The following is a 12,891-nucleotide window of genomic DNA, read 5'->3' on the forward strand; positions in this document are numbered from 1 at the left end:
AAGCCAGTCACTGAAAAGGCCTGTGTGTTTTTAAGCATAACCAATCCAAAAGCTGAACTCCATATTCCCATATTTAGGCATATGACCTAACTACTTACTGTGAGTTTATAATAGATAACTTATTCTTGTTTGGCAGTCATGAGTTTCAATTTTTTTAGAAGCATTTTAAGAAAATGCTTGGTACTTGTGCCAAAATCCTCCTGCAAACTCAAATTACATGTAACCTTGAAAACTTAGATATATGGATATTGACACAACCAGTTTAGAGGACAGCATTAATTAAGTATGCACAAATACTTAAGTATTACAAAGTGCTATTTTTAAATGGCAATGAATCCCCACATTATAGAATATTCAGTTGTAGAATTGTGGAAGGTTTAATTGATCCATGTTATAGAATAATCTGTTTCTTCTGCCCTTTAGACTTTTCAGTCTCTTAGTAAGATGGATAAAATTAACTTGAATTTATAAAAAAATGAGAATTTCAAGTCTATTCTTATTTGGTACCTGAGAACTATATTTATATTAAAAGGTTTAAAGTCATATCTTGTTTTAATCATTATTTTATTTCCTTTTCTCGAAACACGCAGGATAGAATTTGTAGCATACTGAAATGTAGTGTAAAATTCTGTTGTACAGAAACTATTACAGTCTTGATGGTCTGTATTAACTTCAGCTCCTTTATATTCAGACTTACTTAGACCTGCTTATACAACTATACTGTTGAATGTACATAATGATCCTGAAGACAAGGTTAATTAAATAAGCTATGAGTTACTTCAACTTACAACCCCTTGTACTCCTCTGCATCTATCTATCCATGATAATGATGAATAAAGTATAACTATATAAAGGTATCTATAATCATAGATTATATATAATGCACTTACRTATTTAAGGTGGTATAAGAGATACTTCGTTATACCATTGTGCACACTACTTGAACATTTTAAACTAAGAGATGAACAAAATAACAGATGCTTTTGAATCATGGTGGATTGTCCACAAGTTAACCTTAYATTCTTTTCATGTACTTGCTATTCAGAAATGTTTGGAGTAGTTTCAACAAATAATGTATATACTATGACTTATCACGATCTATTTCTTTTTAACCATTTGCTACTTTTCTTTGTGTAATAGGCTTTTCTAAGTTGCATGACACTATTTCTGCTCCCTGGCTGGATAACATCTTAGACATGACAGAAATGAACGAACATCCCCTGAATTAATTTTCTAACAACTCCCTGTGATTTTTGAGAACATTTTCGTTAATACTTAGGAACTGCCTAAGTATTCCTGAACTTGGGAATCACAACAAACTGAATCAGTGGTTTATTGCTTTTTTCATTAGTTGAATAGTTTTACTAACAAGCATAATTTAGTTTGGGTAACTCACATACATGTAAAGCATTATGAAATAAAATTGTCAAGAGTGGAACACAGAAAAGATTTTGGGGGAAATTTGCCACAAATTTAGCTTTTCTTTACTCTCATTCTCAAAGACCCTGGAATGGTTACTTCTAGAGAAGCTGCTTCTTGCCCCAGTTATGCTGAGGCAGCTAAAGGCCATCAGTGCTTGTCAGCAGACTCAGAGGGGGCAGCAGAACAGGAAAGCTTTGTACGTACAGCCTGCCCCTTCCAAAAGCCCATGTTAAGCCTGAAAAAGGAGGCAGTTTGCAAGCAGCTGTAACCTAGCATCCACCTCATTTTCCAGGCTGGAGAGATGTAGGACTGCTCACCTCAACCTCTTGAACATATGCACTATCACAGCACCTCCCTGCCTCCTTCCCTGCTTGATGTCATGGCGGGTTCCCAGTGCTTCCTCCAGACAGCACCAACATCGCAGTGTCTTTCTTCCTATAGCACAGGCCAAGCTGAAGGCTTCCTGGGAAAAGGCCAGTGGCTAAGAGCCATCTACAGATTTGTTAGGAGCACGAGCCAGCCACTTGTTTAGAAAAGCAAAAAGCCTTTGCAAGAAGAAGGAAGGTGACAGAGCAGGGCTTTAACGGGAAATTAACCCTGTGCTTGGGAAGGAATCAGTGAAATGCCAAGGATGGAGGTACTTAACACCAGACTAGAAACCATTGCTAGTAAATATTCTAGCCCTGGGTTTAGAAGAGCACAGCAAGCAAAACTTTCTGTAATTAACAACTGCAGTCACAAAATAATAACTCAGCATCTGGAAATGGAGTATTCTGGACACTGTTGCCCTTCTCTTTGCACCTGTTTGGTCTTGCTAAAGAGCACTTTAAAATTGTGCATCTTCTGTATGTCCTTCTRTGCTTCTCTAAGTCTTGCCAAATGCAGACCCCCAAGAGTAACACTGACTAAAAGTCAGTGGTATTCTGCTGCTGCTCTGTGATGCCAAGTTTTAGTCTCTTCCGTTTGGTTGTTCAGATACGCCATTCTGACCAAAGCAACTTGGCCTTCCTGGAAAGGAGATGAGAAACAAGGAGTTCTCCACCTGCTCCAGTCAGTCAACATGGATCCTGACCAATACCAGCTTGGGAAATCTAAAGTGTTCATCAAAGCTCCAGAGTCTGTAAGTTTGGCAGGATACAAGTCTTTAAATGTGACACTTTTGCTGAAATAAAAGGCCTACCTACTCAGCAGTTCTGCACGAGATCTGCTATGGTGGGAGAAATATCGAAACACGTGTCACGCTGCTCATCAGGCAGTGCCTTGACACTGTGGGTGCAGCAGGGATTCTAGGCACTTGTATAATGGGCATAGCACATAAAGAAACCTGCATAATCRTGATGCTGTTTGACACGAGAAACATGGGGAAAATGCATCAGAAAGATGAGATGGGGTATGAAGATGTTTCAGTGTAAGATGGCACGTATCCCTTCTTGTCTTCCTGATACATTTAATGACAGTTATCAGAGAAATTGTCATATGAAGGAATGTCATGGCATGAAAACATATCTATTACCATTAGCTCGAGAGAGAAAATGAGTCTTCTCAGTACAGAAACTATGGAAGAAAATAGAATAGCCTCYAAATATATGAAGGAAATGTTTTGCATTATTGAATAATTCGACCTTAGAGAACAACTGAAATGAACTGCCATTCGAGGAAAACACTAGGGAGCCATCATAAGGCTGTTTGTATTCTGTAGCTGCTGAACTGCACAAAATCYGTTGGAAAAAATATTTCTGACACCACTACTCAGGAAAGTTGATAAGAAAAAAAGAATACTCAGTTCAGAAGCATGTATTCCTCATTGTTTCAGAAGCAGTCAGATTTAGTTTGTGCAATACACCTTGCAGCTAGGATTAGCTGGCTTCTTAGTGCTGCTGTCATTTTCTTCTGCAGCAACATTTGTGGTCTGTAGAGTAGCCGTAATTCAGGTAATGACTGTGCTGTTCCCAATCACACAGGAAGACCTCTGTTGAGGCGGGGAATAATCCTCTAAGTCATAAGCAAAACTGTTTCTTGCATATATAGGTTAAGAGAGTATCATCTATTTGGGACTTTCCATTCTTGCCATCTGAGAAGGACAATATGTTTATGTAATATAGTATATATTAAGGTGTACAGCATATTTTAGATTCTTAGATTCATGATGGCAGAGCAGGAAATTCCAGTCTAGGATTGATCCAGCTTAGTCCCTGCAAGCTATAAACCTTAGCTAGACAGCTATGAGAAAGTGTGAGGTTCTTTTGCCTTCTTCSATAGCACAGGGCATGGTTTATATCTTGAGATCATTGGGGAGCTTTGTCCTACAAAGTTAATGAAATAGCCTAGGACATTAGTGATGTCTTTGATATCTTCTTGTGATAYTACAGATGGGACTTCCAGTCCTTTACTACTGACCTTAAATTTGTTGTGCGGTAGTGGCAAGTACACACTCTGGTCAAGTATTTCTGTAGACTAGTATGGATTAGTTAGTTGCTTTAATTGTAAGGGAACAAAATCAGTAACTCAAGTGGCATCTTCTAGTCCTATGTTCATTTTCTTACACTGTAGCAAAGGTATTTTTCTTGTTTTCACTATGAAATTGTGTGGCATCCATGCCATTCATTGCAGTTAGTTACAGACCCAATACAATCTGAGAGATTAACAATCAAAAAAAAGAAGCTAAAATGATTTTTGGTTGATTGTCTTTGGGATCCCAATGTTATGCTGCCTCCTTGGGAGTACTAAATTTATATTAATGTACTTTAAGCTGCTGAAGAGGTGCAAATTACTTGTGTTATAAATTGTATGAGAAATTTTTGGGTTCTGGAACACAGTATCAGAGATTGAAAAAGCACTATAATCTCATTTAACATTTAATCCAGCATCAGTCATTATAACAATCCTTTCAGTGGTGGTCAGTGAAGAGTGTGTTGGGTCTTCCCATTCTAATGCATTTCTGTAATACTATGTCCTGGTTGCCTTTAAATGCCACTTAAGAGCATTTCTGTGAGTTTTACTGGAGGGCAGTTCCACCATTTAAGTCAACCTGGCACTGACTGAAAAGAGTAAATTTTTGTTGCAGTTCCATTTCAATTTAAATTAAACATGTTTTCAATTGCTATATACTGTTTCTTTCAAAACGTATTTTGTGAAAATCCATGAAGATAACTTTTAATAGGACTAAAATTAGTTTGAGGCTTTTTTTAAAAAAAAAAAGTTCAAAAACATCTTTTAGTACTGTGAATTGTGTATTGTAAAGCTTACTTAATAGTTTTAGTACAAAAGACAAATCGCTCTCACCATATTATTACTGAAGTATTGGCCAAAGTCACATTACTTTTGAGGAAAATGAACCTTTAAATGATAAATTAAGATTTTTCTTCCCCTCAGTAAAGAGCACCTGTTACTGCAAATAGGATGGAAAAAATACTTGATTTAATTTACTCGAAGGGAGTGTTAGAGTATTTGTATTTTATAACTTATCTTTACTGWACCATGTCATTCTGATGACCTTTTGCATTGAGATTTTGCAGTTAGCATTACTATTAGGAAAACAAATGGCACATGGTCACAAGAGGCAACATCAGTATTGATGCTATAACCTGAATTGTGCTGATTAAGGGCTTGATTGTGGCCCTCACTGAAGCAGAGTACGTTTTTGCACTAGGGCTGCATGCTGAAATCCTGTCTAGTGCTTCTGTGTTCATGAAGATGTTTCTATAAGCTTTCCATAGATGGAGAGTTGCCAGCTAACTGTGAAGTAAGGTTTTGCGAGTAGCGGACAGGAGGCTTTATTATTTACATTTCCATCAAACACCTGAATAAATAACTCTGCACAAGAGCAAGTGAGGTCCTGTGGAAATGGTTTGCACTAGATCTAGTTTGCTTTTAAGATCAATGAGTAACGCTCTTTTTCTAGATTTGCATGGTTTAAGACAGCAAATTGAACAAGGGATCCCGATGCCTAAGTCTGCTTCTTAATATACTTGTTTTAATTAATTTTGGCTCTTGAAAGCTAGAAGTAAAATGCTTATAAATATTTAACACACAGTAGAGGAAAATGATAAAGTCAAGTCAGCAGACTGTGAGGTAATACCATAATTGCTAGCCAAATGCTTGTGCTACTGAAGAATTTTTTTTTAAGCTAAGCTTACAGTATGTAAAAGACTAAGGTGAAATATGCTATATCCTACAGTAATTATAAAATTATTTTAAAGCATTAAATTTGCATATATTTGAGAGCTTGCTACATCCACTGAAAAACTAAGGGATACAGTTCAATTTCACTTTTAATATATCAGCATTTCTGCTTGAATTATCCCAACATTTTGGATTCATATCATATTGTAGCAAAATATAAAGTCAGATTGTAAAGACTACAGCCAGCCTGCCGACTTAGCTGCTAGAGAAGAATGGAGGGAATGGACATGCCAGTATGCAATTCAGACAAGGAAGGAAATGGCATGTGATTTCAATGCATTATTATGCTGTGCATGGCACCGATCTCCTTAATGCATGCTAAGGTTCTGACAGAGGAATGGGAATTTTTGAGAATATGGTAAGCTGGAGATGGAGACGGGATGGATGCCCATTGGTGAACCTTGAGGTACAGCTTCAGCACTTCAGGGAGAATGCATAGTCTTCCTCCTTCAAAATGTGATACCAGGGTTGGTGGTTAGACAGGTATAAGCCAGGACAACTCAAGCTTCAGAGATCTCTCCCAAATATGTTTCCTTGACATTCTGGTCTTGGACCCCTTGGTTGTAGTAAACACAACAGTTTGGRTCTAGATTGAAATACACTGGGAAGTTGGAAGTAAAATATGGCCTTTTACTCAACTTTCCTTTCTTGTAAAATGCTTGATCCGCTGTATTGTTTCTTTGTGCAGCTATTTTTGTTGGAAGAGATGAGAGAAAGGAAGTACGATGGGTATGCCCGGGCCATCCAGAAGGCATGGAGGAAATACGTGGCCAGGAAAAAATACGTTCAAATGAGAGAAGAAGGTAAGTCCTAACTTTTGATGACAGATGTTTCACACAGGATTCCAGAAATAGAAAGAGTGCTACAAGACATGAAGGAAAAAGCTCTCTCTCTCTGTAGAAAAAAGCATTGCACTGTAGATGGGGAATGCATTGAGAATGACTGCAGGCTGTTAGACCCTGAGGTTGGCTGCTCTACACTGTGCTCTGCATGCATGGGTTTCTTGGTACTTTATTCTCGAAACAAAGGTAGAGCAGATAGGAGAGAGATCAGGGATTTTCAAGGGGAAATGAAAATAGCATTTCCCACAATTATACAGGCCTGGGGATGATACAAACCAATACAAAACTGTAATGCCCAATTACTTTCCTGGTAAACAGTAGAATACCTATTTAACAGCTCCRTTTTTTGAAGCATGAACGAACAACATTCTGGGTTTAGAAGAGTTAACTTTTAATTTCCAACAGCAAATACTGAGTCAGAATTTCCATAGTTCCCAACATGCTCCTGATTCATCAGGACTGCTGAGCCTGCCAGTGTATTCAGTAGGAATGGATTTAAAAATCACATGGCAGCTTATATGGAAGATTACTAGTTTCTCACCATTTTCTCCATATTATAAACAAATTGGTTTTTGCTTCTTCTTCAGTAGTTCTGCTTGAAACTGTTAGGACTTTCAGAACATGAGTTTAGAAAATGATATAGTAAATACTACAAATCGCTGTTTATTTTTGGTATTTAAGCTTCCGATCTATTGCTGAACAAGAAAGAGAGAAGACGAAACAGCATTAACAGGAATTTTGTGGGAGATTACATAGGCATGGAAGACCATCCAGAGCTACGCCAGTTTGTGGGCAGACGGGAGAAGATTGATTTTGCAGATACCGTCACTAAATATGATAGGAGATTTAAGGTAGGATTAAGAACAACACCCAGYAACCATCAGTTTTTTGCACAGGTGTGTTTTCACCATCCTATAACAGAAACTCCACAACACTGATTTCATGCCACCTAGGATACCAGTTTGAAAAAAAACCCACTTTTTAACCTAAAAGACGTGATATTTGGCACAGGGAAGCAATTACACCCTCTTGATCTGAGCATTGTGCTGGGTCAATAGGATTCAAAATGGTGAAGGGCTCATGGGACTTCTTATATTRACTAGGAAATGGGAGCAAGGCTCCTTTTTAGCCCAGTTTAGTCTGACTCTCAGGTCATGCAATTGCTCACATCAATATTTTCCTACTCAAAGCAAAGCCAATGACCTTGCCCCAAATCACAATACATTATATGTATACAATAATACAATATAATCCCTAATGTCCCGACATTAGGGAATTGATCTCTGTGTAGCTATGTATTTTCAAACAATTCTGTATTTCAGAGTGTGAAGCGAGATCTTGTCCTCACTCCAAAATGCATATACCTGATTGGGCGTGAAAAGATAAAGCAGGGTCCAGAGAAAGGCCAAGTGAAGGAAGTCTTAAAGCGGAGGATGGAAGTGGAGAGAATTCTTTCTGTTTCTCTAAGGTCAGTACCTTGAAAACATCTTACGAGTGACAGAGAAGYTTGCATAAGGCAGGGGAAGTGAACTACTGATGAAGGCTGTTTCAGGAGCTATATCAATTAAATTTTGTACATGAGCAAACCTGAAGCTGTGTATCACTTCCAGCCCTTGTAAATGTGCTATAGGAATAGATGTTTATGTTTACAGCAAACACATGAATTTGTTTTATTTTTTGACTAGTTACTAAAATGGCTTACTTGCCCTACATCTCACTTTTCTGGTGTGACCCCCCCAAAATGTATTCTGTGAASGCTGTTACTCACTATGATAATTACTGCAGGAGGTTCTAATGCATTTTGACTAAAGTTTATATCTCATAAGTAATTCTTGATTCTAYGTAGATGCATCTTGTGCTGTTCCATCACTTCCTAGGGGGATGTTGTTTCTCTGGCTGGGTATTCAAACCTTTTATTTCTATTGGATTTCTCATCATTTCTGCTGACTCAATGTCAGACCAATCCCAGATTGCAGGAAGTATCTGGGGATCCCACAAAGAACTTAGAAACTCAGATGAGTAAGTAAAACCAGGAAGAGAATTCCTATGAGACAAATATATTCTTGTCTACATCACTTTATCCYTTTGAAAAGGGGACAAAGTCTGTGGATACCTTTGTATTTGTTGTTGCAGTTTGTCAGAGCTGGCAGCTGGATGTAATTTAATATAATGGGAATGCAGATCCAGCCTTATAAGGCCACAAGTGTGCTTCAAATGTTGAAATCAGAAAGCAAAGTCAGAAATCTCACAGATACTTTACGGTGCGTAGTAAATGGCAGATTTCACATTTCTGCTGAGTTCTTAACTCACAGCCATTTCAGGATGATGAAAAAGCCTGCAAAGCGTGTCTGCACACACAATAGCTTTTTCAAAGTCGGTGGTTTATTTACCATACACCTTTATAACAAAAGTTGCAACAACAAGCAACTGTAGTAGATCTAGGCTAAAAATGAGAGCAAAACTTGTTGTTTTATTGTGCTAGGATTGGACTGTGTGCTGTGCAAATCTTGAACAGATTGCAGCCAGGCGCTCAAACTGGGTCTGTGGCATTCCAAAGGCACAGTCACATTAAATCAGCTAAAGAAACRGCTGTCTGCCAAGTTAGTGAGAGCTGTTACACTCCTCTCACATGTAAATAACAGTTCAGCAAGACTTCCTGAAGTGAAACCAAATGTGCTTGATTCTGAAGAAACATGTATATTGTATTACGTCTAAAAATGTTTTATGTTTACTTTATTGATGTTACTGTGTTGTAAAAGCCATTACTACTTGTATGTGCTGAAAGYAGATTCAGGACTGTATCCTATTAAGTTGTCTAGATATCTATAAAAGCCTCAAAAAAGAAAACCAAGGGGCACAAGAGGGCTTTTCCATGTTTTCAGGTTAGTATGGGCCAACTTCAAAGGGGGTCTTACCCAAAGGGTATCTTAACTCTCTGTTGATGCAGCATAATAATAATAATAATATAGCGCTGCCTGTAGAAGCTACAAAAGCTACTGCTTCATTGAAATCCAAAATAAAATTCTCAGTGGCAAGTGTTAGGGTTTGTAACATTAAACAGTCTTCTAAACTAATAAAACAGAATGAAACCTTTATTGGTGCATACATTGCCAACTGTATTTTTGAGAAAGCAGGTTTTCAGGCATATTAGGCTCAAAACAAAAATTGTATTAGCTCTTTCTAACTTGCCTTCTCTTGTAAGTTGCAGCTGACTGCTGTTGACGCTTCCTTAATGTAGTTCTTGGACTTTTCTTACAGGTCTCCTTCAGAGCCCTGCTGAGGCTCTGGCTTTGCTTAATTTGAGGTGGTAGGCAAGAAGGCCACACTCTTATTTTGTTTTCATAGATTCTCATTGCTATTTTGAATAGAGTTAGATACTTTAATATACTTAGGTAAATTCATAGTTTCATGTATCCTTTCCCAGAATGATCCCAGTATATCAGAGTTTGAAAGGAGGTATGAAATATGACAGTGGTGGTGAAGCTTTTAGAAAAATAGGCAGTGGTATAACCCATACTTTACTTAATGCATTAGGTAGGTTAGAACAGTAATTTTGTATCTGATATCAAGAGTACCTCTGGTAAATAAATACAGTTATTCTTAGTTCTTGTATAAAATAAATGAATAGATACTCACAGTCTCTAGAGAGAGTCACTGCCCACAGTAATCAGATGAAAAACAATGATGAAAAGGCTGGTGGTGGTTGCCTTTTCAGATTTARAGAGTCAGCAATCAGGTATACCTGCTGGGAGAGCATGCTCCAGGTGGGAAGCTGTTAATTGCTAGGTGATGAGAAAGCACTGTGTGGGTGAGCAGACTTAATTGTGTCCGTGATAGAAGGCAGCTCCTTTCTAAGGTGAAACTTCTTTCAATTTCTTATGTGCTATAATTAGCTAACTTTTGAGTTACTGTGAAATGTTGAAATAATGCATACATAGATCTGTATTAGATATCAAGGCCTTCTTCATGTGATTTATTGCTGTGCAAGTCATTTAAAGAAGTTGTTCATCAGTGAAAGTTACATAATTTTGCCTTTCCCTTCACCTGGCTGCAAAAAGACCTGGTTTTCCACAGCCTTGACCTCTATGGTATTTATGTTGACACTCTGAATGATGCGCTAGTGGCAAGTTTTTCATACATTTGTTTAGAAAAAACTCTGAAATCACTTAATAAGTGTTAATTCTAAAATCTGTAAGGTCTCCAAAGAGAAACGCAAACTGGGATTGCCTCTTTTGCTTAGGTCATCTCTAATGTTTTTAAAGACATTGAAGTAGTAAAATATTTTCAAATGTTATTAATGGCAGCAGAAAATGAGATAGAAGCAAATAGGTAACAAAGCAACATGTTAACACAGTTTATCATCTAAAAATAATGTACAAGTTTCAACTTCTAGAAGAAACTGCAGCCTGGGGATGTTAGTAAGAAAGAGTCAAAGTGTGACTCCAGATATAACACACAAATCTGAGACTTCTTCATCTGTGCTATCTAATAGCCATTAGCATGTGCTCTGCTGGGGAGGGGAGCTGCTTGCTGAAGGGAGGAACCTCACTTTATTAATTAATATTTCCTCTTAAATAGCTCATGAGTGAAACAATTGTGGGATTCTTTTTTTTTGCTTCTGAGAAGCTGTGCAGGAAGTTGCTACAAATCATTCTGGCAACAACCTCTTCCTCAATCATAGTTAGGGTAGTTTGATTGCCATATTTGTGCCTTGCTTTCTTTCTCTTACTTTCAGCTTTTTTTCTCTCTAAAAAAACCACACACACACACACACACACACACACACACACACACACGCCCTCATTCATACATACGTGTGTGTGTGTGTGTGTGTGTGTGTGTGTGTGTGTGTGTCGGTTGAAAATCTTGTAACCATCTCACAGATGGCTTTCTATGCACAGGAGTAGGGTGGAATCAGTCCACTATTAGAACAAATAATAACTTGCCCAACAGCACTGAAAGTAATAGAGGAATTCTGGCTTCAGYCTCCATGCAGTGGAAAGAAGCACCATGAAAAGGAACCACACATTTCTTGCTGGGAATATTTAACACTATATCTAACTATGCTTCTTCCTTCATTAAAGAAGAAGAAGATAGAAYGAGAGAGAGGCCTAATTTCAGTGTTGATGCAGACTACTATTGTCAACAGTGTGAATAATAGTTGTTTGTAGTCTATTTGGGGGGAGGTGTTCTAGCACTGGGGAAGGAACAGAAATGCACATAGGAAAAAAGGGGCGAGGAGTGGAGATGGGACTGCAGCTGTGTCTGACAGTACAACAACTTCAGTTTGATTTGAACTGATCAAGAATCAYGCATGAAGTTAGAGGTTTCATGCCCCGTTAGTGCAAACGTGAGGGCTGCCTGTGGGGCAGTCCCTTGCCCTCGCATTATACCCCCCACCATGCTTCTGGCACTGCTTCAGCACTGTCCTCCCATGTAGTGAGCTGCTTCTGCGAGCTGCTGCTGTTGGGACCCAGCCCACCGGCAAACCCCAGTATGCTGGAGCAGACAGGCACCAGTGTAGTTATAGCTAGGAAGTCAGCCAACATGCTGTTAAAAGGAAGAGTGATGCACACGTAGACAAAGTACAGGCCTGCTGGATCAGGCAGGACATACGCATACAACAAGAGTAACCCTGGCTAAAGCTCGTGAAATGGTTTTACTCKGGGGGACTCTTGGAGGGCACAAATCAGTCTTGCAAAGTACTGGCACGTGGATACCGATTTATGTGAAGCGGTTTGCAATATCTTCAGCAAGTGTGAATAAGAGTTGATTCAAGGCTGCCAGTGGGACTAACTGTCCAATGTGTATTTTCTAGACTGTGTTAAACCAGTGTAAGCAAAAGACAGCGGAGAGTGCAGCACTTTGATTCAGAATTTGCTTGCTTTGGGTTTCACTCTTTTAAGAAAGACTAGTATCTCTTAAGTTTCTAGATCATCTCTAATCACATGTTTTGCCATTATTAAAGATATGGACTTTAAATTGTAGCACATGTTCTCATTTTATGATAACAGTAATGACTTTAAAATGATAACTTAGCATTTGTATCTCTCAAAAAAAGGTTGTTTTGATTATTCCATTATCAACTGCTCTTAAAAAAAAAAAAAAAAAGTCTTCTGAAAGCAAGGCTCTGTAATGAATGCTGCTTGGACTTACGTCTTTCTTACTTTTTAGAAATTAACGATAAATAGTCCRGGAATGTCATTATAATGCTGAGTGTATTTGCTGTTCAAATTTTAATCATCTGACTAGTGTATGCTTTTTCTTTTCAGTACAATGCAAGATGACATTTTCATTCTACATGAACAGGAATACGATAGTTTGCTTGAATCAGTCTTCAAAACGGAATTTTTAAGCCTTTTATCAAAACGATACGAAGAAAAAACACAAAGAAAACTACCTCTGAAATTTAGCAATACGTGAGTCATGTTTTACAATGGGCTTC

General features: G+C 38.1%; 1 protein-coding gene across 4 annotated transcripts in view; it reads left to right on the plus strand.

Annotated features, from left to right (window-relative positions):
* MYO1E (myosin IE) overlaps positions 1-12,891 on the plus strand; it is a 67,179-nt gene that overhangs the window by 40,538 nt on the left and 13,750 nt on the right. For all 4 annotated transcript variants that reach the window (XR_014895624.1, XR_014895623.1, XR_014895625.1 and 1 more), the window contains exons 20-24: positions 2,398-2,542; positions 6,293-6,407; positions 7,128-7,297; positions 7,769-7,914; positions 12,719-12,865. Coding sequence is in view for 1 of the 4 variants with exons in the window: in XM_085303330.1 (XP_085159456.1) it covers positions 2,398-2,542; positions 6,293-6,407; positions 7,128-7,297; positions 7,769-7,914; positions 12,719-12,865 (723 nt within the window). In the remaining 3 variants the exon portion in view is untranslated. The remainder of the gene's footprint in view (positions 1-2,397; positions 2,543-6,292; positions 6,408-7,127; positions 7,298-7,768; positions 7,915-12,718; positions 12,866-12,891) is intronic.

Source organism: Rhea americana, unplaced genomic scaffold, assembly GCF_003343005.1.
Source record: "Rhea americana isolate MKP2758 unplaced genomic scaffold, rheAme1 scaffold_2, whole genome shotgun sequence".
NCBI lineage: Eukaryota > Metazoa > Chordata > Aves > Rheiformes > Rheidae > Rhea > Rhea americana.